Source organism: Thalassophryne amazonica, chromosome 5 (assembly GCF_902500255.1).
Source record: "Thalassophryne amazonica chromosome 5, fThaAma1.1, whole genome shotgun sequence".
NCBI classification, from domain to species: Eukaryota; Metazoa; Chordata; class Actinopteri; order Batrachoidiformes; family Batrachoididae; genus Thalassophryne; species Thalassophryne amazonica.
Window position 1 is genome coordinate 127,483,334 of NC_047107.1, and position 26,125 is coordinate 127,509,458.

The 26,125-nt window shown below is 43.5% G+C and overlaps 2 protein-coding genes across 2 annotated transcripts in view; one reads left to right on the forward strand and one right to left on the reverse strand.

The window, feature by feature from the left end:
• Nucleotides 1-19,725, forward strand: part of arrdc1a (arrestin domain containing 1a) — a 60,946-nt gene extending 41,221 nt beyond the window's left edge. The window contains exon 8 of the mRNA XM_034171330.1: nucleotides 18,359-19,725. Within this exon, the coding sequence (XP_034027221.1) occupies nucleotides 18,359-18,380 (22 nt within the window). The 3' untranslated portion in view covers nucleotides 18,381-19,725. The remainder of the gene's footprint in view (nucleotides 1-18,358) is intronic.
• LOC117511301 (arginine-glutamic acid dipeptide repeats protein-like) lies at nucleotides 2,911-16,711 on the reverse strand. Its single transcript, XM_034171328.1, has 2 exons — nucleotides 16,638-16,711; nucleotides 2,911-9,194 (listed from the first exon to the last, which is right to left on the reverse strand). The coding sequence occupies exon 2, from the start codon at nucleotides 8,850-8,852 to the stop codon at nucleotides 7,410-7,412; it is 1,443 nt and encodes a 480-aa protein (XP_034027219.1). The 5' UTR covers nucleotides 8,853-9,194; nucleotides 16,638-16,711; the 3' UTR covers nucleotides 2,911-7,409.
• Nucleotides 19,726-26,125: the final 6,400 nt, after the last annotated feature.

Below are 26,125 nucleotides of genomic sequence, written 5' to 3' on the forward strand. Positions count from 1 at the left end.
CCTCCCATTCGTTCCTCATTTGTTTTATTGTGCATTTTCGGTTTTTGAGACACATTGCTTTAAGTTTTCTGTCTTGACGCTTTGATGTCTTCCTTGGTCTACCAGTATGTTTGCCTTTAACAACCTTCCCATGTTTGTATTTGGTCCAGAGTTTAGACACAGCTGACTGAACAACCAACATCTTTTGCAACATTGCGTGATGATTTACCCTCTTTTAAGAGTTTGATAATCCTCTCCTTTGTTTCAGTTGACATCTCTCGTGTTGGAGCCATGATTCATGTCAGTCCACTTGGTGCAACAGTTCTCCAAGGTGTGATCACTCCTTTTTAGATGCAGACTAACGAGCAGATCTGATTTGATGCAGGTGTTAGTTTTGGGGATGAAAATTTACAGGGTGATTCCATAATTTATTCCTCAGAATTGAGTGAGTCCATATTTTTTTCCTCTGCTTGGTCTAAAAAAGTAACCGTTACACTGCCACAATTTTTTTTTTTCCTGATTTCTTATAGTGTTTCTTAAAGCCAGATAGTTGCCATTTGAAATGACTTTAGTTTTGTGTCATGTCTGTGATCTGCTTTTTTTTCTACAAAATTAAACAACTGAATGAACATTCTCCGAGGCCGGTGATTCCATAATTATTGCCAGGGGTTGTATCAAAGTCTGAATGCACTGTCTCCAAAGCCTGCTCTGACCAGTATCCCAGTCCTGTAGACTTTTGGCGGTGGAGGAATTGTGGGACATGCACAAAGACTGCATGAAATTTTGGAGTGACACTCAAGTGAAGTTCCAAGAAGGCCTCGGCAAACATTGCAACATGAACCTGAACATCTGCACTGAATGTCATCCCAAAGCAAGATTTTCTGACCATGTTCAAGGATACAAAGGCATCCAGGACTGGTGCTCCAACAGTTAAAGCTCCTGCCAAGGCTGTCAGTATTGGACAATAAAGTCCTGCACTGGTTGCCATTGAACTGTCCTCCATAGTGGGCTGATCTGGCGAGTCCCAGGGAAGCTGCCTAATCTTTTGCTTCCCTTACTCTTGAGTCTTCCATCAAGACAATCATAAAGATTGTTGACAACACCTAGCATGAAGTGCAGTTCTATCGGTGGCACCAAGTCAAGCACCAAAGCAGAGTCATCCTCAAGAACACAGAGGGGCATTTGCTCACAGCTGTAAAAATGAGCTGAACTTAGCTTATTGTTGCCCCTGTGATTAGCTGCTGCAGCTTGACACATGCCTGCATGCACTCTGATGGAGCCAAGAGTTCAGTCTGCCACTTTGAAACTAGTGCAGTCACAATTATTACAATATTCGCCAATCGCTGTTGTTTTTCATATTCGCGAATATTTTTCATAATCGTGATTACCGTGACTTATTTTATCCACAAAGTTGCATAAAAGGACTCAGAATATGATGTCATCGTGCAGCAGCAGCCACACGCAGCCTCGCTGCCTCACTCACTCTGTTTCCTCTCGTCTTGGTCGGATGGTTAGCGAGGCTCGGATAATAACATGGAGCGTGAGGAGGTTCTGGTTCCAAAGCCACTTACCACGACACCGCTGTGGATGCATTTCAGTTTTAAGTAGGGCTGCCACGACTAGTCACGACTACATTGACGATTGAAATCATTAACTACTAATTTAACAGTTGTCACTTATTTAAGTCTTTTTCCTCGCAATTCATAGTTTTAGGCAGCGAGCCGTCCTGCCGTTATTTGGACGTTCAAATTTTGAATAAGACGGCGGATTAAAACAGTGGCCGTCTTATTCAAAGCTGTTTAAAAGGGGTAGTTTACCAAAGGAGGTGTGCGTGTGCTCCCTCCCTCGCTCCAGACTGCGAGGGAGTGAGATTTCTGAACGAAGGCACGAGACATTACGTTCTGCTGTGAACCATCAGTGCACTTAAGACAGCGAGCGCGGAGCAGAGAGAGGATTTTAACCCGAGTGGAAAAAAAAAACTTGGGGCTGCCTTTATTCTCTGTACTTTCTCTACATGTGTGGTTCTGACGGCACAGACCTGTTCACACCATCTGCGCATTGTATACTGAATTTATGACATCACGAGATGAAATAAACGGTAAAATATCCTTAACATCTTTAAAAATGAGAATATATAAATGAACTGAGCAAAAATTACACACAGGTTTAAAAAAAAAAAAAACCCTGCTGTGGAGAAGCTGTGCAGAGGCACAGATCACAAAAAGCTGAACTTTAACAGCTGTTTATTTTCCAAAGGTATGTATTTGTTCAATCTTGAGCTTAATGTAGTGTTCAAGCACAAAACGTGACTGATGAGAAAAAGGATGACTTCACACTAAAATGAACTGGAGTCAGAATAAAAATACAAGCTGCTGATTTCTGTTTTTCAAAGTTAAGCTGTAGCTATGTTTTAATTATTTTAAAGTGAGTTGCCTCTTACTGTATTCTGATGTATTTATCCAAAAAAAAACATGGAGTCTAACCAGCCTGCATTGTTCAGTTAAGTTTATCAGTTTTCCTGAACATGTCCAGGTGTTTTTCCTTCTTTATAAGAGTTTGGTGTTTGCTCCACAAAGTTTTAAAACAATAAAATGTTCACACTGTTCTTTATAGCAGTTCTGTAATTTCAGAAATTCAACAAAACCACAAATCATAAAGTTGGGACTGTATGTAAAGTGAAGATAAAAATAAAAATGTTGCACTATTCCCAGTCTCTCCACTCTGAGAAGCCAAATGTTCTTCCAGAGTTGTGTAATCATACTATGATAGAATAAAAAGAAAAAAATAGACAATATAATCGTCAATCGCAATTGTAATGGAGAGTTTGGATCTCCACGGGTGCGCGGATTAGAGCCGGTGACACTACGGGAGTGTGACACCGGTTAAAGAATCACAGATGCAGTTCAGGAGTTATATGGGCTTTAATCAGAAGACCGTGGTTCTGTGAACACACAGTATATCAGTAAAATGATACAGATATTAACACACAGCATGTTACAGGGTGCTAACTTAGCATGTCAATCATCTGACGAACAATAACCATCAACAATAATAATGAACAAACCTCATTAACAGGAGGTAAAAATAAATCAGAATATAAATCTCTTCAGTGCATACCAACAGCAACGGAAATCAGGAGTGCAAATAAATCAACAACCGATTCAGTTAACTGACATTTAACAAACCAAGAAATATCTGGATAAACAAACAATGATCTCCAGGATGCATACATGTTGGTGATAACAAATCAGCTGTTACTTACATTTCTCATTTACACATGTTTTCAGCAAGAGGAGAGAAACACACAGCTCTGTAACTGCTCCTCATGCCACACCCTGATCATGCAGGCTGCACATGCACAGGCAGCAGAAAAAACCTCAGGTGAAACTCCGCCTCTCTTAAAGGACCAGCAGCAACAGAACTTAGAAGGAACAGAGCTTAATATTAACAAGGCTTTCATACACAGCCAGCCCCAAAAGTCTTCTTAGACCTTTTGAACATAGGAAAGGTTATTAAGAGTCCTCTGTATCTGGAAGGCTTGGGAGCTGCACCAGTCTGGACACAGGCCACAGGTATGTTCTGTCCTTCACCTGCACAGCCACAGTACGGATACGATGGTCAGCCCCAGGATACATCTGTATGACCCTCCCCACTGGCCAAAGTGCCCAAGGAAGCTGCGGGTCTACGATGAGAACCACCTGACCGACTGACAGCTCTTTTCCATCCTTTCTCCACTTCTGCCTTTCTTGCAAACCTGGTAAGTAGTGGCATATGAAGGTGGCCCAAAAGTGATCAGCCAACACCTGGCTGTGTTTCCAGCGACAGGTGCCAATTAGGTCAGTAGAATCGTAGACCGTTTGTGGTAGGGATGAGTCCCGGCGTCCCATTGTGAGTATATTGGGAGTAAGGGGATCTGCCACATTTGAGGAGAGGTAACCAAGTGGTTTTGCCTTCATGATGCCCTCAACTTCAATGAGGACTGTACGGAGAACAGTCTCAGACACTGTCTGATCCTTGAGAATGACCTTTAGAGCGGTCTTGATGGATTTTACTTCCCTCTCCCAAGTTCCCCCAAAGTGAGGAGCCACTGGTGGATTGAAGCGGAAAGTGATCCTTTGCTTGGCCAACTGCTCCTTCAGTTGTGGTGTCATTGCAGCAAAGGCATCCTGCAGCTCTCAATCTCCTCCAACAAAGTTTGTGCCATTGTCACAGAGAAGGGCAAAGGGTGTGTCACGGTGTGAAATAAAGCATCGGAGTGACATCAAGAAGGCATCAGAGTCCAAGCTTTCAAGGAGGTCAAGATGCAGGCAGCGGGTTGTCATGCACTTATACAAGATCCCCCATCTCTTCTCATTTCAGCTCCCAATCTTGATATGGAACGGCCCGAAGCAGTCTACTCCTGTGGAGTAGAATGGGGGCTTGTACAGACGTAAGCGAGAAGATGGGAGGTCGGCCCTCTTGGGCACGTCAGGCTTAGCTTGCTACAGCTGACATTCTTGACAGGAGTGTTGATGCTTGCTTATCTCTTCCCCGCAGAACCCAGATCTTCCGTCGCAGTTCAGCAAGTACCCGCTGTGGTCCAGGGTGCAGAAGAGCACTGTCATAGTGTTAGATGATCAGTTTCGTTAGGCAGTGGTGCGGATCCAAGACTATCGGGTGGATAGTATCAATCTCCAAGATCTCAGCTCGGCGAAGACGACCGCCAACCCTGAGAAGACCAGTAACTTCATCATATTCAGGAGACAGAGCACCTAAGCGACTGTCAGATGGAAGTGGCCGGTTGGACTTGAGCTCATCAGGGAATGAGTCTACCTGGGCTTTGGCGAAGTAGTCAGTTGCTTCACAAGGCTGATTGCTGGTCTGGGGATTGGCTGCCCCGTCAAGGGACCTGGCTGTGACTTCAATGAGATCTTTCCATGTGGAAAAATCTTCGACAGCTGGGAGCTGAGGATCAGGTAAGATTAGTCAAATTCCCAACCATAGCAGACTTCTGTAGCTTGCTGTCATCAGACTCAGGATTGGGGAATGGCATGGTGGGCCAATCATCCTCAGGTAACTGGAGAAACTCTGGACCTTGACTATCGATGTGGGCTTGCCAGCTCAACCAGGAGTAAACCACGAGTTATGTCGTCTGCCGGGTTGGTGAAGTCACATACCTCCAGCTATCAGGCTCAGTCAGGTTCTGGATCTCCACGACTCTTGTGCCAACAAAGACCTTGTACCTGCAGCACTCTGACTTGATCCAGTAGAGTACTGCGGTGGAGTCAGACCACAGAACGATTGGATGGATGGGCACAGTGAGCTCCGCCTGGAGAACATTGGCAAGCTGTGCACCAGTTAGGGCAGCACTCAACTCAAGGTGGGGCATTGACAATTGCTTCTTTGGGGCTACTCGAGACCTGGCAAGCACAAAAGAAACGTGAACTTGTAGGTGGTCATTTAAGGTCCGCATGTAGGCAACAGAGCTGTATGCTCGTTCTGACGCATCACAAAAGATATGGAGCTCCCTGGTGACCATGCAGGTGTCTATTCGGCGGTACATGCTCTCACGGGAACTCTAGGTGGATGAGGTGCAGAAGTTCCTGTTCCCAAGTACGCCATCTGTCCAGCAGAGATTGAGGTCAAACTGGATCGTCCCATCCAATCCTCTCCTTCCACAGGTCTTGGATCAGGACTTTAGCCCTGGTGGTAAATGGAACAGTGTACCCCAAGGGGTCGTACTGACAGGCGAGTACATGGTAAAGGCTCCTCGGTGTAGGCACTGATGCCTCCGAAGGGCGATGCTTATACCCCAAGGAATCATTCAGGCAGTTCCAACGTAGGCCCAGAGTAGGCTCCTGAAGATCAGTACTGCTCTTAGAGAGCCACAGCTCGCTGCTTTCAGAACATGCCTCAGGTGGGAGGTGCTCGATGACCGTAGGAACATTTCTTGCCCATTGGCAGACCTCAAACCCTCCAGTGCATAGGTGCTGGCATAGGTCATCAACCAGGCTCTTGGCCTCTTCAGCAGAGGATGCACTGTACAGACAATTGTCCACATAGGACTGCTCAATTGTCTCTGCCAACCCAAGCTGGCACTCTGCACTATCTCGAATGTGCTGCTGGAGAGCGTAGATGGCACAGCAGGGACTACATGTCGTCCCAAATGGAAGGACCTGCCACTCATAGTCGGCTCCTGCTCTCTCTCCATGTTCCTCCAGATGAAACATAGCACTGGCTTGTCAGCGGGTAAAAGGCAGATTTGGTGGAACATGCTCTTAATATCTCCGCTCACTGCCACAGCATGTTGACGGAACCTGAGGAGAATGCCTAGCAGAGTAGGTCCAAGTGGGTGTCCAGGGAGAAGAAGTTTGTTCAAGGACTGACCTTGGTGTTGGAACGAACAATTAAAGACTATCCGGTCCTTACCATTATGGTTCACCATATGGTGAGGAATGTACCAGGACTCGGCAGTCTGATTAGCCTCTTCTGGTGGTACCTTAGCCACATAACCATTCTCTTCCAGTTTCCATATTTCCTTGCAGTAGACTTCTGCTCTTTTCGGGTCCTTGGCAAGTCTTTGCTCGATGCTACAAAGACAGGGCAGCACTGTTTCCTTCATTGCGTGGAGTAGCCTTAGCTCGGCTGAGTAAGGGGGTAGCATACCGTTGGACGCCCTCAACCTCGACCCTGGTGGTGGATGCTTGGAGCATGGCAACGGCTTGCTGGTCCTGCTTGGAGCGGGTGACTGCCTTCCTGTTTCCATAAGGGAGCGTGTCAACTTGCCAGAGGCGCTCAGTGTTCATAAAGAGCTCAGTAGCAGGGGAAACAGTGGAGATGCGGAGACATTGTGAGGTCTAGGTAGGCTGGGCTAGACTGGTAGAACCCTGGAGCGACCAACCTAGTTGGGTACAGACACCAATAGGACCACCTGGGGGTCCTGCACGAACTGGCTTTATGGGAACCAAGAGATGTGGCATATCTGAACCTATAAGGAGCATTGGACGAACATGGTCAACTGGCTGTTAGGGCAGGCCTCTGAGGTGTTTATATCTTTGCTGGAGTGCAGCCACTGGGTAGGAGTATTCGGCAAGATTCAGACCTTCGGCAGTGAAGGCCTTGTGGATCCGGTACCTCTGGGAGGGCATGTACTTTGGAGAAAGGTCAAACGATACAGAACTGCCCTGGAGCTGTTCGACATTCTGCTGGATGGTCTGTAGGTAGAGGGTCTCTGGTCGGCCACAAAAATTCAGTTGCTGCACTGCTTGAGGGAGAATGATGCTTCATTCTGAGCCATCATCCAAGACTGCGTAGGTTTCCAAAGCCTGGTCACCTTTACTTAGGATAAGTAAAGACAATGTTCAATGAAACCATCCCTGAAAGATGGTGGCATCTTGCTCAGAAGGCGATCCACGTGGGATCCACACCTCAGCTCGAATCCATTTGGTCCTTCAAGTGTCCCAAGCATGCCTAGTAGAGATTGAACAGAGGGCAAATGATTCAAAGGCCTCAGAGTCACCAAACTTGATAGCAGGTGAGTTGAGGATGGCGCCTAGTTCTGACTGGACGAGCTGCCGGGGTTGACCGTATTTATCCTGCGAGGCCTGTAAAGCTGCAGTGTAAGGCCGGGTGTCATACATGTAAGCCTTTGCCAGGTGTAGAGCACTAGGCAGCTTCAGGTGGCCCAGAAGCACCTGATATTTATATTGTTCAGTCAGGTGTCCATGGCTGCCCATCAAGTTATCCAGGGCCATTTTGAGAAGGGCAGAGTCACGCTCACGGTCACGTTCAAATACTGGGAGAATTGGCTGAGGAATACCATAAAGAGAGGTACTCATGGTGCCTGAGCCTAGATGCTCTGGTGGGAGTGAAGGTTGAATGGGGACCATGGGGTTTGCAGCAGAGTTCATGTGCTGGTATGGGTGAGCAGAACTGGTAGTAAAATGTGGTCCTGCTGCGAAATATTGTGGGCCTTGAATAGCAGTAGGAACTGCAGAGGCTTGGTGTGACATGATAGGGAGCTCAGAGTGAGCAGGCATGGTGCGAGCTGGGTGAAATGCTGTGGTGGCTGCAGCAGGAAGAGTCACCTGCGATGGTGGATGCATTGCAGGAGAGACGCCAGCAGGTTGAGGGAATGGGTGTTGCATCACTGGTTGAGCTGGTGGAGGCTGCATGTTCTGTGGCGCAGGGGGATGCTCGAAGAGAGGCGGTGGTAGTGAGGGTCCCACGTATGAAGACGTGGGCATGGAAGTGTCATGATCAGGTATTCTAGTTCGAGAGGGCTGTGAGTAAGGGAAATTACTGGGCAAGTCACCTATTGCATCGTGATTAGGTGACGAAGCATATAAATGAGGGGCAGAAGAATAGTGGACTGCGCTTTTATAGTTGACAGGGAGTGGAGCAACCAGAGCTGGTGAAGACTGGCAGCTCCTGGGTGACGCCGTGCCACTACGAGTCCCTTTCCCCTCTGGCTCTTGAAGTAGGGAGGTAACCAGCTTGGCTACCTGGAATTCTTTCTCCTTCTTTTTGAGCCGTCCCTGCCTGTCGAGACGTTTAGCAATGGCTTCCCGTGCTTCTTGTGCTTCCTGCTGTAAGCGTTGGGCTTCCCTAGCTTGAGTGTTTAGGCATTGATACTCCAGGTCAGCGTTGCTGTCCTCTATGATTTGGCTCTGCAATTCTACAAGCTCCAAGCGGTGGATGCTCTCCTGTAGTATTGCTTCCTGAACCGGCGACAGAGCATATCTGGGGTGTATACTCGCTGCTGAGCGAAAGGAGCTCGGATAGGAACCTGAACCAGCCTTGAAGGTAGACAGTCTTGTAGAGTGGCGTGACGTCCCACTACCTTCAGGTGACGCCTGTGACCCACGAGGTCGGCATCTGGATGTGTGTGACATGTGCTTGCTCCTCACAGAGGAGGAACTCGAATTGCTAGCCCGTTGCCCTGATGGATGAGCTAGATTATTTGGAGGTTCATCTAGTTGAGGAACAGAGCCCACCAGGTAGTCACTCAGGTAGCGGGGTGGATGCCGCTCTCTCTGGGGCGTCCTGGGTAGCAGAAGTAACGCCTGGCTCTGCTGAATCCATAGTGTCGTGGAGGAGTTCTACTCGGCTCAAAGGACCAGTGTAATGGAGAGTTTGGATCTCCACGGGTGCGCAGATTAGAGCCGGTGACTCCGGTTAGAGAATTACGGATGCAGTTCAGGAGTTATATGGGCTTTAATCAGAAGAACGTGGTTCTGTGAACACAACACAGTAAGCAGTATATCAGTAAAATCATACACGGATATTAACACAGCATGTTACAGGGTGCTAACTTAGCATGTCAATCATCTGGCGAAGAATAACCATGAACAATAATAATAATGAACAAACCTCATTAACAGGAGGTAAAAACAACAACATAAATCAGAATATAAATCTTCAGTGCATACCAACAGCAACAGAAATCAGGAGTGCAAATGAATCAACAACCGATTCAGTTAACTGAGTTAATCAAATCAATTTTATTTATATAGCGCCAAATCACAACAAACAGTTACCCCAAGGCGCTTTATATTGTAAGGCAAGGCCATACAATAATTAATAATAATTCTTCTGCTGGGACTGGTTGGGGCTGAGGGAGAGAACCAGGAAAAAGACATGCTGTGGAGGGGAGCAGAGATCAATCACTAATGATTAAATGCAGAGTGGTGCATACAGAGCAAAAAGAGAAAGAAACACTCAGTGCATCATGGGAACCCCCCAGCAGTCTAAGTCTATAGCAACATAACTAAGGGATGGTTCAGGGTCACCTGATCCAGCCATAACTATAAGCTTTAGCAAAAAGGAAAGTTTTAAGCCTAATCTTAAGTAGAGAGGGTGTCTGTCTCCCTGATCCGAATTGGGAGCTGGTTCCACAGGAGAGGAGCCTGAAAGCTGAAGGCTCTGCCTCCTATTCTACTCTTACAAACCGTAGGAACTACAAGTAAGCCTGCAGTCTGAGAGCGAAGCGCTCTATTGGGGTGATATGGTACTATGAGGTCCTTAAGATAAGATGGGACCTGATTATTCAAAACCTTATAAGTAAGAAGAAGAATTTTAAATTCTATTCTAGAATTAACAGGAAGCCAATGAAGAGAGGCCTATATGGGTGAGATATGCTCTCTCCTTCTAGTCCCTGTCAGTACACTAGCTGCAGCATTTTGAATTAACTGAAGGCTTATCAGGGAACTTTTAGGACAACCTGATAATAATGAATTACAATAGTCCAACCTAGAGGAAATAAATGCATGAATTAGTTTTTCAGCATCACTCTGAGACAAGACCTTTCTAATTTTAGAGATATTGCGCAAATTCAAAAAAGCAGTCCTACATATTTGTTTAATATGCGTATTGAATGACATTCTGATCAAAAATGACTCCAAGATTTCTCACAGTATTACTAGAGGTCAGGGTAATGCCATCCAGAGTAAGGATCTGGTTAGACACCATGTTTCTAAGATTTGTGGGGCCAAGTACAATAACTTCAGTTTTATCTGAGTTTAAAAGCAGGAAATTAGAGGTCATCCATGTCTTTATGTCTGTAAGACAATCCTGCAGTTTAGCTAATTGGTGTGTGTCCTCTGGCTTCATGGATAGATAAAGCTGGGTATCATCTGCATAACAATGAAAATTTAAGCAATGCTGTCTAATAATACTGCCTAAGGGAAACATGTATAAAGTGAATAAAATTGGTCCTAGCACAGAACCTTGTGGAACTCCATAATTAACCTTAGTCTGTGAAGAAGATTCCCCATTTACATGAACATATTGTAATCTATTAGATAAATATGATTCAAACCACCGCAGCGCAGTGCCTTTAATACCCAGGGGCGGATCTAGCCATTTTGGGGCCCTAGGCAAAATATAGACATGGGGCCCTCATTCTTGAAACACACACATAAACCAAATAACCATCCCAATACCCTTGCTTTAAATTGAGATTAAAGAATCACAATAAACCAGTAGTGCACTGCCACTAACAATGGTCTCTGTTGTGTGGGCCGCTGAAGAGGAGGTACTGCTGGTCCACCACCACCAGAGGGCACCCTGCCTGGAGTGCGGGCTCCAGGCACCAGAGGGCGCTGCCGCCTCACAGGAGCAGCCAGAGTGACAGCTGCCGCTCATCATCTTTGACAGCTGTCACCATTCGTCGGATCAGTGTCGGTATATCAGCCAGACGACATCTCCACCTCTTTGCCGAGATATCGTTCGACCCAGAAGGTAACATATCCAGCCAGCGAATTATTCTTTGACTAGAAAATACTTTTTGCCTTTGTACAGAGAGAAGAACAGCAGGAGATTGCTACACGGATAAGTACTTACATTCCTACAGTGTTTTTCCTGACTAGAGGTGGAGGTGGTGTTTCACCCCACGTGTTGCTGGGTGCAGACGCACCCACATCTGACTGTTTCTGTTCCTTGCCAGCAGTACCGGATCCGACAAGTGGAGGCAGTGGCCACCTGGAGTTCGGGACTTGGCGGCTCCAGTATTCCCGGGGTTCGGTGGCGGAGGAAATCGTGTGGTTCCGGTTCGGCTTGGACGGACGTCTCCTACCTTCGAGCCTGCCCACACGACACCGTTGTGATTGACTTATCGCTACAATTATTATTATTGGTTGTGATTGTTGTGCTTGTTTCACAACAGTAAAGTGTTTATTTGACTTCCTCCATTGTCCGTTCATTTACGCCCCCTGTTGTGGGTCCGTGTTCCTACACTTTCACAACAGTCTCAACTCTCCACATTAAAAACAGTTTCAGATTACTCCAGCATTTGCCAAAATGATGTTTATTATTCAGATCAAACCAGAGAGAGAGAGACAGAAAGAGAGAGCTCACAATCTCCATGTGTTAATGAAACAAATACATGTGAAATCAAATATTTCCACTGCCAGAGATACAAAATGATCTTACGCTTAACAGAACTAGAATACAAAATGGATATGAGTCCATGAAAACCACTATTTACATTTAAACAGGATTGAAGAAAAGATTGTGTGTGGACAGGAATAACTGGCTGTGTGGCTGTGAGAGACAGGCAGAGCAGTGGTTGAGTGAGTGAGTGAGTAACAGGCAAGAGAGAGAGAGACAGAGACAGACAGCGAGAGAGACAGAGAGAGAGATTGGGTTTGCAGCTAGTTAAGTTCTCAATCTTCAAGTGTTGAGTGAGTGAGTGAGTGGCAAAACAGGGGTGTGTGTGTGTGTGGGGGTGTGTGTGTGTGTGTGTGTGTGTGTGTGAGAGAGAGAGCGAGACAGAGAGCGCACAAGCATTTGTAAACGCAAAGTCTTACTGTTGTCGTCTTCTCAAAGTCTTCATATCATAGAAAAGTGGTGAGCAGCAGTATGGAACCCACATTATCTATGGTTTACCTGTTTGAAGCCGTTGATAGAGTTCGCCAAGCAGCCATATTCGCAAGATGATTGGCAGATTTCTCGTGATCTTTTAGGAAGGCTGATTAATTTTTCCAATCGTTTGTGCCATCGGAGCTGATCCGCTGTTTGTTGCAATCTCCAAACAGCGCGGTCTTTCGTCTTGCTGTACACAAGCCAGGACCTTTGGATTTTTTCGTCATTCTTCATGTTCAAATAGTAGTACGTGTTTGTAAATCGTCTGCCCTGTTTGTTCTGGGGGAAATCTCCTCGTATTTGCACTGGTCCTTTCTGTACAATTGAACAACGCTCGGAGTCTGTCAACTTTTCTGGCCAATGTGCAGGGTCGTCGCCTAATATTAAATTGTCTCCGCTGCTGGTGGTTAACGGCTGAGGTGGCGTATACCTACTCACCACCAAATCATCTTTGTCTTCTTCTGCATCATCCAGAGTCACCTGTTCCTCTGCTTCGGCTTCCATAGCCACCTCTCCTTCCTCCTCCACTTCAACATTTTCCTCAACAGCGGAGCCTGAGCATGTCGCAAGTTCAAGAGCTACAGCGGATGCTGTAGCAGCAGGAGGTGTAAAAAAGGACGTTAATTTCGGCAGTGCATCGGCAATTCTTTTGATTTCTGCCCGTTTCTTTCTTTTAGCATAATCGCTTTCATAATTCCGCTTCATTTTCACCTAGTCGCATGCAGTTCCCTCTGCTTTGGTTTGAAGTCGCATATTGCTACGTCATCATATTATGGACTAGTCCAATGCACAGCAACGGAGGGGGGTATGTGTGCTTAGACAACTATTATTTAGACATTAATTCAGTATTGTGCTGATATTTCGTGTTTTTTTAATATAAATATGTTTTGTTACTTTACATCAGTAACAAATTAAGATTAGTTTTTTTGTGTATTTACTGTGGCTGGGATGGTCAGATTTGGGGGCCCCTATGGAGGGCAGATTTGGTTGAGGCCCTAGGCAAATGCCTAGGTTTGCCTAGTTAAAGAACCGCCTATGTTAATCCCTAGGCAAATGCCTAGGTTTGCCTAGTTAAAGAACCGCCTATGTTAATACCTATGGCATGCTCTAATCTCTGTAATAAAATTTTATGGTCAACAGTATCAAAAGCAGCACTGAGGTCTAACAGAACAAGCACAGAGATGAGTCCACTGTCTGAGGCCATAAGATCATTTGTAACCTTCACTAATGCTGTTTCTGTACTATGATGAATTCTAAAAACCTGACTGAAGCTCTTCAAATAGACCATTCCTCTGCAGATGATCAGTTAGCTGTTTTACAACTACCCTTTCAAGAATTTTTGAGAGAAAAGGAAGGTTGGAGATTGGCCTATAATTAGCTAAGATAGCTGGGTCAAGTGATGGCTTTTTAAGTAATGGTTTAATTACTGCCACCTTAAAAGCCTGTGGTACATAGCCAACTAATAAAGATAGATTGATCATATTTAAGATTGAAGCATTAATTAATGGTAGGGCTTCCTTGAGCAGCCTGGTAGGAATGGGGTCTAATAGACATGTTGATGGTTTGGAGGAAGTAACTAATGAAAATAACTCAGAACAATCGGAGAGAGAGTCTAACCAAATACCGGCATCACTGAAAGCAGCCAAAGATAACGATATGTCTTTGGGATGGTTATGAGTAATTTTTTCACTAATAGTTAAAATTTTATTAGCAAAGAAAGTCATGAAGTCATTACTAGTTAAAATTAAAGGAATACTCGGCTCAATAGAGCTCTGACTGTCAGCCTGGCTACAGTGCTGAAAAGAAACCTGGGGCTGTTCTTATTTTCTTCAATTAGTGATGAGTAGTAAGATGTCCTAGCTTTACGGAGGGCTTTTTAATAGAGCAACAGACTCTTTTTCCAGGCTAAGTGAAGATCTTCTAAATTAGTGAGATGCCATTTCCTCTCCAACTTACGGGTTATCTGCTTTAAGCTACGAGTTTGAGAGTTATACCACGGAGTCAGGCACTTCTGATTTAAGGCTCTCTTTTTCAGAGGAGCTACAGCATCCAAAGTTGTCCTCAATGAGGATATAGAACTATTGATGAGATAATCTATCTCACTCAGAGTTTAGGTAGCTACTCTGCCCTGTGTTGGTATATGGCATTGGAGAACATAAAGAAGGAATCATCCTTAAACCTAGTTACAGCGCTTTCTGAAAGACTTATACTGTAATGAAACTTATTCCCCACTGCTGGGTAGTCCATCAGAGTAAATGTAAATGTTAAGAAATGATCAGACAGAAGGGGGTTTTCAGGGAATACTGATAAGTCTTCAATTTCCATACCATAAGTCAGAACAAGATCTAAGGTATGATTAAAGTGGTGGTTGGACTTATTTACATTTTGAGCAAAGCCAATCGAGTCTAACAATAGATTAAATGTAGTGTTGAGGCTGTCATTCTCAGTATCTGTGTGGATGTTAAAATCGCCCACTATAATTATCTTATCTGAGCTAAGCACTAAGTCTGACAAAAGGTCCGAAAATTCAGAGAAACTCACAGTAACGACCAGGTGGACGATAGATAAAGTGGTTTTTGGGACTTCCAATTTGGATGGACAAGACTAAGAGTCAAGCTTTCAAATGAATTAAAGCTCTGTCTGGGTTTTTGATTAATTAATAAGCTGGAGTGGAAGATTGCTGCTAATCCTCCCCCTCGGCCCGTGCTACGAGCATTTTGGCAGTTAGTGTGACTCGGGGGTGTTGACTCATTTAAACTAACATTCATCCTGCTGTAACCAGGTTTCTGTAAGGCAGAATAAATCAATATGTTGATCAATTATTATATAATTTACTAACAGGGACTTAGAAGAGAGAGATCTAATGTTTTATAGACCACATTTAACTGTTTTAGTCTGTGGTGGAGTTGAAGGTGCTATATTTTTTCTTTTTGAATTTTTATGCTTAAATAGATTTTTGCTGGTTATTGGTGGTCTGGGAGCAGGCACCGTCTCTACGGGGATGGGGTAATGAGGCGATGGCAGGGGGAGAGAAGCTGCAGAGAGGTGTGTAAGACTACAACTCTGCTTCCTGGTCCCAACCCTGGATAGTCAAGGTTTGGAGGATTTAAGAAAATTGGCCAGATTTCTAGAAATGAGAGCTGCTCCATCCAAAGTGGGATGGATGCCGTCTCTCCTAACAAGACCAGGTTTTCCCCAGAAGCTTTGCCAATTATCTGTGAAGCCCACCTCATTTTTTGGACACCACTCAGACAGCCAGCAGTTCAAGGAGAACAGGCGGCTAAACATGTCACTCCCGGTCCAATTGGGGAGGGGCCCAGAGAAAACTACAGAGTCCGACATTGTTTTTGCAAAGTTACACACCGATTCAATGTTAATTTTAGTGACCTCCAATTGGCGTAACCGGGTGTCATTACTGCCAACGTGAATTACAGTCTTACCAAATTTACGCTTAGCCTTAGCCAGCAGTTTCAAGTTTCCTTCAATGTCGCCTGCTCTGGCCCCCGGAAGACAACTGACTATGGTTGCTGGTGTCGCTAACTTCACATTTCTCAAAACAGAGTCGCCAATATTCAGAGTTTGTTCCTCGGCGGGTGTGTCGCCGAGTGGGGAAAATGGTTAGAAATGTGAAGGGGTTGGCGGTGTACATGGGGCTTCTGTTTAGGACTACGCTTCCTCCTCACAGTCACCCAATCGGCCTGCTTTCCCGGCTGCTCGGGATCCGCTGGAGGGTAACTAACGGCGGCTAAGCTACCTTGGTCCACACCGACTACAGGGGCCTGGCTAGCTGTAGGATTTTCCAAGGTGCGGAGCCGAGTCTCCAATTCACCCAGCCTGGCCTCCAAAGCTACGAATAAGCTACACTTATTACATAAGTACCGTTACTGCTAAAGGAGACCGAGGAATAACTAAACATTTCACACCCAGAGCAGAAAAATGCAGGAGAGACAGGAGAAGCCGCCATGCTAAACTGGCTAAGAGCTAGTAGCTGCGCTAAGCTAGTGGATTCCTAAAAACACAAAGTGAATAATGTGTAAATAATTTAGAGGTGATTCAGCAGATGGAGTGCTTTAGTTAAGGCACGTGAAGATTACACTGCGAAACAAGTCGTTATCTAGTTAACTAGATCAATCTAACTGCGCAGATTAAACAGCTAACAGATACAGAAAAACACCGCTGTGCTCTGGAACAGGAAGTGATACAATACCGCGGTGAGAGCCAACATTAAGAACAAACCAAGAAATATCTGGATAAATAAACAAATAATCTCCAGGATGCATACATGTTGGTGATAACATAAATCAGCTGGTACTTACATCTCTCATTTACACGTTTTCAGCAAGAGGAGAGAAACACACAGCTCTGTAACTGCTCCTCATGCCACACCCTGATCATGCAGGCTGCACATGCACAGGCAGCAGAAAAAAAAAAACTCAGGTGAAACTCCGCCTCTCTTAAAGCGCCAGCAGCAACAGAACTTAGAAGGAACAGAGCTTAATATTAACAAGGCTTTCATACAGCAATTATTTGCCTGACAATTAATCGTCTCCAGAAATTCCTAATTGTGACAGCCCTACTTGAAACCGAAGGTCTGGTCTGGCAAAGTCTGATTTGAGCAGCTCACACCGATGGAATGGATATGTTGCAGCAGCTGTTCCTAATCCCAAGAATACATTGAGTGTTGAGTGAGGTGGTTATCAGTCGCTATTTATTCCACCTTCACAAAAAAAAAAAAAAAAAAAAATTGCTTTTGAAAGAGTTGATAATTTCTTAATGGATATACCAAATGTATACCAACCGCCAAACATCTATGTTGGATTACTGACATCCGTATATTGGTACAATACCTGACTTCTTATGAAGTTGTATAAACTTTTATTTTATGCTATGACCCTTGACCTTTGTGACCTATAAAAGTCACAATAGTGGTCTCATAGTTTCAGAAGTCAAACTGCAATTTCGTAAGAATCCCTCATCAAAAAATTTATTTTACATTTTTCTAATCTTTTGGTACTGAACACTTGGCACTAATCTCTTTTTTTTTTTCCTGCACTTCTTGATGACCTTAACAGTACTTCACAAGACCTGTGTATTCTAAATGCTTACTGGATCATACAGGTTCATTGGCAGAAAGTCTGACGGGCATTGATGAAGGGACAGTCGGGTGAGGCGTGTTACTCCGACTGTGAGGAAACATCAGTTACAGCCATTCAGTGCATTTTCCTGACTGTGATCCTGCACACATCCAGCTCTCTGTTCTCTATTTTGCACCTTTTTTGGGGGGGGGGGGGGGGGGGCGGTTTCCTCCTTTAAGCTTTGTCCATAATGTTGACACACTGTTTAAACAAAGGTGTTTCCCTCCGCATTTCAAAGACCACAGAAAAGCCCCGCCCAGCTCACTGAATTTTAGAGCCGTCTTTGTAACAAGTAATATTTGCCCCTGTCCTGAACCTCTTCCAGAGGGAGTCTGCTCAGACCTCCACGCTGCTGGAACGGACTTGAAGTCCATGTTGTAAGTGATGGTGCTGTTTTGGTGAAACAGGTTTTGACTCGCTGCTCGTCTTCCAGGCTGGTTTTCTGCACTTTTTCCCAGCGTATCACCCCTTTAAATAACTGCTGGTGTCTCTGTCTTCTCCACAGCATGACTGCTCCACTCTTACTCTCTGTCACTGTGTGAGTTTTTGTAGAAAAGCGTGCATGCCGTTTCTGTTTGACTTTCGCTCATAAGTTGCTGCTGCCGCCGCTCACTGAAGCCAGGAAATGTGTGGCGTCTTCTGGACACAGAGCAGCAGGCTTCACGTCTTATTAACTCATGTTGAAGTTCATTTTATATCAGGATTTGTTCCGTCCTGCTGGATGATTCAGCTCGTTGGCTACTTCCTGGAGGGTATCTGGGTTTGAGCCCTAATTGTGGGCGTGTCCTTGAGTAATACTTTGAACCCCAAACTGTTCAGCCTTGGGGCTCGTTGCTCCTTATGTCATCCTGCTCATGATGTTTCATGTCTAATATTTAGCCCGTGTGGTCTTTGTGTTGCAGAGGCTCCGCCTTCTTACGATGAGAGCTGTCCCCACGACTGCAACACGTGAACTGCACGAGCATCAACCGATCCACACCCACAACCAGAACCAGGATCAGCACACAAGATATAAAGGAGAATGTTAAAACATGTCGACAGAATTCTGAAATAAGACACACAGTCGGTCCTCTGCTTTTTTTAAGTTGCTGTTATTTTTATATTTATGAGCAGGTTAAAGCAAAATGTAATGAAAACAAATATGCAGACATATTTAGTTTGTTTATTATATGGTAACAGAAGTCAGTTTGTTCTTTGCTTTATTTTTATTTTTTTTTTTATTCTTCAAATGATGCGTAACGTCAGTTTGAAAGTTGGTTTTAGTGATTGAAACTTGCAGAAAATTCAAGCAAGGCTTATTTTATATTGGGGGAGAACAATTATCCATACATGGAGATAAAAAAAAAAATCACTTTCATTTGATGAGCACAGATTTGTTTCTGTCTAAATGGTTTGTTGGGACCGAGCTGACAATTTTGTATTTGAGGACATATTCCAGTTTTCTAGACATGAACACAGGATGTTGTTTGACCACATTAATTTTTTAACCTTGAAGATTTTTGCAGTGTTTGCTCATTTCTGAAGCTCCTGGAATCTATTAAAATCATGTTACACTTTGGATATATACATGTATATTAAACCAACAAAAACATAAATGCAACACTTGTTTTTGTTCCAAGGTGCATCAGTGCAATAATCATGCTGTTTGATCAGCATCTTGATATACCACATTTTCCTTTTTCTGCAAAGTTTAACATATTTTACTTCAACTCAAAAAAAAAAAAATGACAAAAAACAAATGTGCCACATTTATATTAAAGTGTGAAAACTCTGCTGTGTTAGTTCAGTTGACTTCTTGTCTGATTTCTTTTAACCCAACATGTCTTAATCATAGTGTTTAGTGAAAATATTTCTAAATTGATTTGTAATGTTTTATCTCAGCATACAGAAAGATATTTTATTTATTGCTCTTTTTTGTGTGTGAATTTCAATAAATCTAAAATAATATAGAATATTTTTATACTTCGTCCTCTGGCAGTGGTATTAAGTAACTGTTTAATCCGTTTCTACGGGGTTTCAAGTTGAGTTTGGGAACAGCTGGATTTGAGGATTTTGTCTGGGTCTTGTTTTTCTTCTTTTTTTAAATCCCTTGAGATCTTATTTTATTTGGGGTTTGTAAAGTGCCTAAAATTCTGAAACTAAGAATTTGCAAAGTGAATGTGTCCGGTTTGTCAGGCTCCCAAAAAATGGTAAATGGGCTTTAAAATTTTAAATATGTAAATACAAGTTTTGAAAATTGAATAAACGTGAATGTGGAATGTAAATGTTATGTAAATGGTCATGTCCATTGTCCAGCTCTGCTGCTGGGTTCCATCCTCTGTATGTTGTGGCTCTGTTAAGTTGATGGTTTTCTCATCGCAGACACAACTGTGCTGTTTTTATGGGAGGCAGCAACTGCGATCATGTATTGATAAAAGAATTCTTATTTGAGAGAATATTGTGCAATCATCCAAGATCCTTTATTGAAGCCCCACCCCACTTAGAAGAGCTCAACACCCTCATGTGGACAAATGCTGCATTAAAAAAAACAATCTGGTTTAACTCTCCCTTTTTTATCCCCCTGTATGAAATCAGCCTGTTCGTCCAGTCGTCCGTTTTCACTTTTTAGGGTGAAATCTCAAGAACCAGTTGACAGGTATCATTTATATTTAGCATAACTGTGTACTTGGGTGATCCCTCAACATCAGTCGTGTATGTTGACCTTGGGGCCAATTTCAGTGTCACAGCAAGATATTTAAGAGGTTATCATTCCCAACCTTTGTTGGTGTAATATCTCAAGAACCACTATTCCGTTCATATTGAACAAAAGGGTGTATTTGGGTGATCCTGACACTTTGTACAGGCTAACCCAGTAAAACAAGCTGAACCCGTAAAACGTATCCCGTAATACATCCTACAAAGGACTTAAACTTCAGTCTGTGTAGGATCATTCCCAAAACTTTATCTTGGTCACTTTGCATAAAAGCCATGTTCAAAATAGGCCTCCAGGCAAAATGTCTTTTCCTTGGTTGACAAAGACATTGGGGAAATTTGCGGGGCTTTTGTAGGATTTATTACAATTTTTAATGGTTGGTTGGTTTTGGGGGGGTCACCCTGTATTACTGATTTGTGGGTACCGGGGGGTATGTCATCTCCCAATGACTCTTGCTAGTGACTGTTATCCAGTAAGTGAGTTGTGATGACCACGGTTGGGTAGGATTACTTTGACATGTAATCCAAAAGTAACCAGATTACAAGTAATCCAAATGTATGTACATACATACATGTAATCCTACCCAATCTTGGTGATGACTTTATGTAACATTTTTTAATTTTGACAGCTTTAGAGTGGACTAAACCTAATCTTTGGCGACCTGCTAATGGCAATAAATAAAATCTGAAAATTACAGGAGCTGCTTTAAAATGTTTTGAGTGCAACCAAGAAGAAACCGCAACTGATTTAATGTAATGCTCTATTTTTCAACATAACCCTCATGTACGTCCTTGTGCTTTTTCCAGCATCGCTGCAGTGCCTTCACACTGGAGCTCAAGCATGTCATCCACTACCGGTACAACATCGTTATCAGTATTGAGTTCCATTCCAGCAAGATGCTTTTTCAAGTTTAAAAACAGATTGAGGTACGAAGGAGCCAAATCAGGGGAATAAGGAGGGTGCAGAACAAGTTTTGAAGCCACATTCATGAATGGCCGCCATCATGATGACCCACCTGTGGACCGTAGTGAGACAGAACACCTCGTTGGGGTATTTCACGCAGCTTCTGCTTTTTCTTCTCCCATACTTGTCAAAAAAGAAGTATAATAGGCCCCAATGACGGTCTGTCCCTTCTGTAGATAGTCCAATATGATACCCTCAGCATCCCAGAAGATGGGCCATGACCCTTCCAGCAGATGAGGCAGTTTTGACTTTCTTCTGCGAGGAGAACTGTTGTTTCCGTTGCATCGACTGTTGTTTGGACTCCAGTTTGAAGTGATGAACCCAGATATCTTCCCGTGGTCAGAAATCGTAACATGAAGTTATCGGGATCTGCCTCAAAAAGCAGAAGATTCTCCCTGGACTTCTGGAATCTCGCGTTTCTGATTGCTCGTGAGAAGCCTGCAGGACCCATTATGCTGGAAGTTTCTTCCCAGATCTTCCATCACAACCAAATAAACTCTGCTGGGATAATGCCTACAGTACCGGCTAGGTGACGCTCACTGACTCTCCTGTCAGAAAGGACCATGTCCTGGATCTTCTGCATAATATTGGCCGAGGGGTCGGTTCTGGGTCTTCTTGATCTTGCGCTGTGTTCAATGTGTGTTCTGCCCCTCTTGAATTTGGCTGACCAGCTTTTATCTGCGGCATAAGATGGGGCATCCTCCCCTACTGTCAGTACCATGTTCTCATGGATCTCCTTCAGAGAGACCTTCACTCTGTGAGCTCCTGAATCACAGCACACCCACCAGCTTTGGCCATTTTGTCAATCTGACACACTCCTACTCATTTCCCTGAAATATTGTATCCAAACTTCACACATTCTCAAGAGAAATGTTGGTTTCTCAGAATACAAAAAATAGAGAACCATCGCCTACTTTTTCTGGGTCAGGCACCAACTTGTCAATCACCCCTCGTATATGAGACGCTGGCCATTTTGGACGCCATAATGGATTTGTTTGACACCTGTTGACCAGGTTTGCATCCCTAAAACCACCGTTTCTGACATGGAATTGCTTGATTTAGATAATAGCTTTGGTGTACCTACTGAAGTGGCCATCGAGTGTACATGTCAACCAGTATTGGGTGTAATATTGTAATCACATAACATTTGTATGTGACGCATTACAGCTATAAATTCAGTAATCACACTACAGTTCCTAAGACTGCACACACAAATTAGAAATTTCCCTTGAATGCATCATGTACACTCTTTACTGGCTAAACTGGGCAACTGCTGGGTTACGAATCCTTGAAACTTCTCGTCACTTCAGTGTGATTGCACGCAGTCTCATCATAGAGACTCACTTTGCCTGACAGCATGGAGTTGGTTTCTGTTTGTAACCAGAATGTAGTACACACAGCCAACCAATTCTTTGCCGTATATGAGTGCAATGGTAAATGGACTGCATTTATATCGCGCTTTTCCATCTGCATCAGGCGCTCAAAGCGCTTTTCACATCAATGCCTCACATTCACCCTGATGTCAGGGTGCTGCCATACAAGGCGCCCACTACACACCAGGAGCAACTAGGGGATTAAGGACCTTGCCCAAGGACCCTTAGCAATTTCCCGGTTAGGCTGGGATTTGAACCAAGCATCCTTTGGTCTCAAGCCCAACAGTTTTACCATGAGACCATCACCTCCCCAAGTAATTGCTGTAAACCGAAACTTGGTACTTCGTGTACTGCACCATAATGGAGTGTGATCCAGATGCAGGTCCCTGTCCAAAGCAGTAAAGGACCAAGCTGCAATATATCAACAGTTGCATCATGTTTCCCAGTGCTCTCTGTAGTACCCAGTCCTCTACTAACCCTGAGGATGGGGGACTGATCCCTCTCAGTCCACAGGAGCAGATCTAAATACTCTTAGTGCAGCAGATAACTGAAACAATCATGCAAATTGTGATACAAGCACCAAAGTTGGCACTAATAATCCTTAGACATTACTCTTGAAAAAACTGACTGGCCACTTGAATTTTCAATAGGCAGCCAGGTAGGGGTCAATTGAAGAATTACGCAGGAGTCAAAATTAAAAATGCTCAAATCATTTTGAAAACTACACCCCATTATTCGTCTGATGGTAAAGATTCCAAAAAGGTATAGTTTGGACTACCTATGTGTGACCGTAAGACCTTTGTGGACAGGACGACGGTGGGATGGAACCCCAGACTGCTCAAACTAAAGACCATTCCTCTACCAGGTCAGCCAAAGGGGGATACCCTGTTAGCCAAGCTAGCGGGAACGTCTTTTTAATCCGGACTTCTTCTCGGTACATATGACAATATTCAGGAGTTATGGGGTCAAAACAGCAAAAATGGTGACAAAGGTCAGTTTCAGTTTGTACAGGGGTCAAAAGTTAAAGTTCTTTCAATTTTGGTCAAAAGTGACGCAAATTATTGGTTGAGCTAATAGGATTAATAAATGGAATAGTTATGATTGTGTTGAATGTTTGATCTCCAAAGTAAAGGTCAAACAAGGTCGACGTCCATTGGATTCTGTGACATATGTTACCCTGTAACATAACTAAGCACGATACATGATCCAAACTATACATTTTTAAAACCCTGTTAACTAATAATTTGCATCACTTTTACCAAAATTGGAGCAACTTTAACTTTTGACCCCTGTACAAACTGAAACTGACCTTTGTCACCCTTTTTGCTTTTTTTTTACCCCATAACTCTTGATCATTCAGTCATAGATAGTCCAAACTATACCTTTTTGGAATCTTTACGATCAGATAAATGTGGTTTTAAAAATGATTTGAGCATTTTTAAGTTTGACCCCTGTGTAATTCTTCAATCGACCCCTACCTGGCCGCCTATTGAAAATTCAAGTGGCCAGTGGGTTTTTCCAAGAGTAATGTTTAAGGAGTATTTGTGCCAACTTTGGTGCTTGTATCACCATTTGCACGATTTTGCTCAAAATATTCTCTTAGCTGCTGCACTATCTCTGTCTACGCCCTGTGAGACATGATGGGTACCGAGGGACCGGCAGGCGGTTTCAAACAGAGCTGATAATCATTATTAATGAGATGGAAAACATTTACAAAATGTTCATTCTGTATTTTCTTTGCATGCACATACCTTCTGCAAGAAAACAGACATTCTGTGGCTCTTCTACTTCAGGGTTTTCATTCTTATGGTAAATAACTGACCATGTTATTGAGCTACAACAATATGAAAATAAAATAAAAAAAATATATATATATCCGATTGTTCTGTCTGAGTTATTTTCATTAGTTACTTCATCCAAACCATCAACATGTCTATTAGACCCCATTCCTACCAGGCTGCTCAAGGAAGCCCTACCATTATTTAATGCTTCAATCTTAAATATGATCAATCTATCTTTGTTAGTTGGCTATGTACCACAGGCTTTTAAGGTGGCAGTAATTAAACCATTACTTAAAAAGCCATCACTTGACCCAGCTATCTTAGCTAATTATAGGCCAATCTCCAACCTTCCTTTTCTCTCAAAAATTCTTGAAAGGGTAGTTGTAAAACAGCTAACTGATCATCTGCAGAGGAATGGTCTATTTGAAGAGTTTCAGTCAGGTTTTAGAATTCATCATAGTACAGAAACAGCATTAGTGAAGGTTACAAATGATCTTATGGCCTCAGACAGTGGACTCATCTCTGTGCTTGTTCTGTTGGACCTCAGTGCTGCTTTTGATACTGTTGACCATAAAATTTTATTACAGAGATTAGAGCATGTCATAGGTATTAAAGGCACTGCGCTGCGGTGGTTTGAATCATATTTGTCTAATAGATTACAATTTGTTCATGTAAATGGGGAATCTTCTTCACAGACTAAAGTTAATTATGGAGTTCCACAAGGTTCTGTGCTAGGACCAATTTTATTCACTTTATACATGCTTCCCTTAGGCAGTATTATTAGACGGTATTGCTTAAATTTTCATTGTTACGCAGATGATACCCAGCTTTATCTATCCATGAAGCCAGAGGACACACACTAATTAGCTAAACTACAGGATTGTCTTACAGACATAAAGACATGGATGACCTCTAATTTCCTGCTTTTAAACTCAGATAAAACTGAAGTTATTGTACTTGGCCCCACAAATCTTAGAAACATGGTGTCTAACCAGATCCTTACTCTGGATGGCATTACCCTGACCTCTAGTAATACTGTGAGAAATCTTGGAGTCATTTTTGATCAGGATATGTCATTCAAAACAAAATAACAAATATGTAGGACTGCTTTTTGCATTTACGCAATATCTCTAAAATCAGAAAGGTCTTGTCTCAGAGTGATGCTGAAAAACTAATTCATGCATTTATTTCCTCTAGGCTGGACTATTGTAATTCATTATTATCAGGTTGTCCTAAAAGTTCCCTAAAAAGCCTTCAGTTAATTCAAAATGCTGCAGCTAGAGTACTGACGGGGACTAGAAGGAGAGAGCATATCTCACCCATATTGGCCTCTCTTCATTGGCTTCCTGTTAATTCTAGAATAGAATTTAAAATTCTTCTTCTTACTTATAAGGTTTTGAATAATCAGGTCCCTTCTTATCTTAGGGACCTCGTAGTACCATATCACCCCAATAGAGTGCTTCGCTCTCAGACTGCAGGCTTACTTGTAGTTCCTAGGGTTTGTAAGAGTAGAATGGGAGGCAGAGCCTTCAGCTTTCAGGCTCCTCTCCTGTGGAACCAGCTCCCAATTCAGATCAGGGAGACAGACACCCTCTCTACTTTTAAGATTAGGCTTAAAACTTTCCTTTTTACTAAAGCTTATAGTTAGGGCTGGATCAGGTGACCCTGAACCGTCCCTTAGTTATGCTGCTATAGACTTAGACTGCTGGGGGGTTCCCATGATGCACTGTTTCTTTCTCTTTTTGCTCTGTATGCACCACTCTGCATTTAATCATTAGTGATCGATCTCTGCTCCCCTCCACAGCATGTCTTTTTCCCGGTTCTCTCCCTCAGCCCCAACCAGTCCCATCAGAAGACTGC

Coding starts and splice junctions, on each gene's coding strand:
- LOC117511301 (XM_034171328.1), bottom strand. CDS start 8,852: ATGTCACACACATCCAGATGCCGACCTCGTGGGTCACAGGCGTCACCT.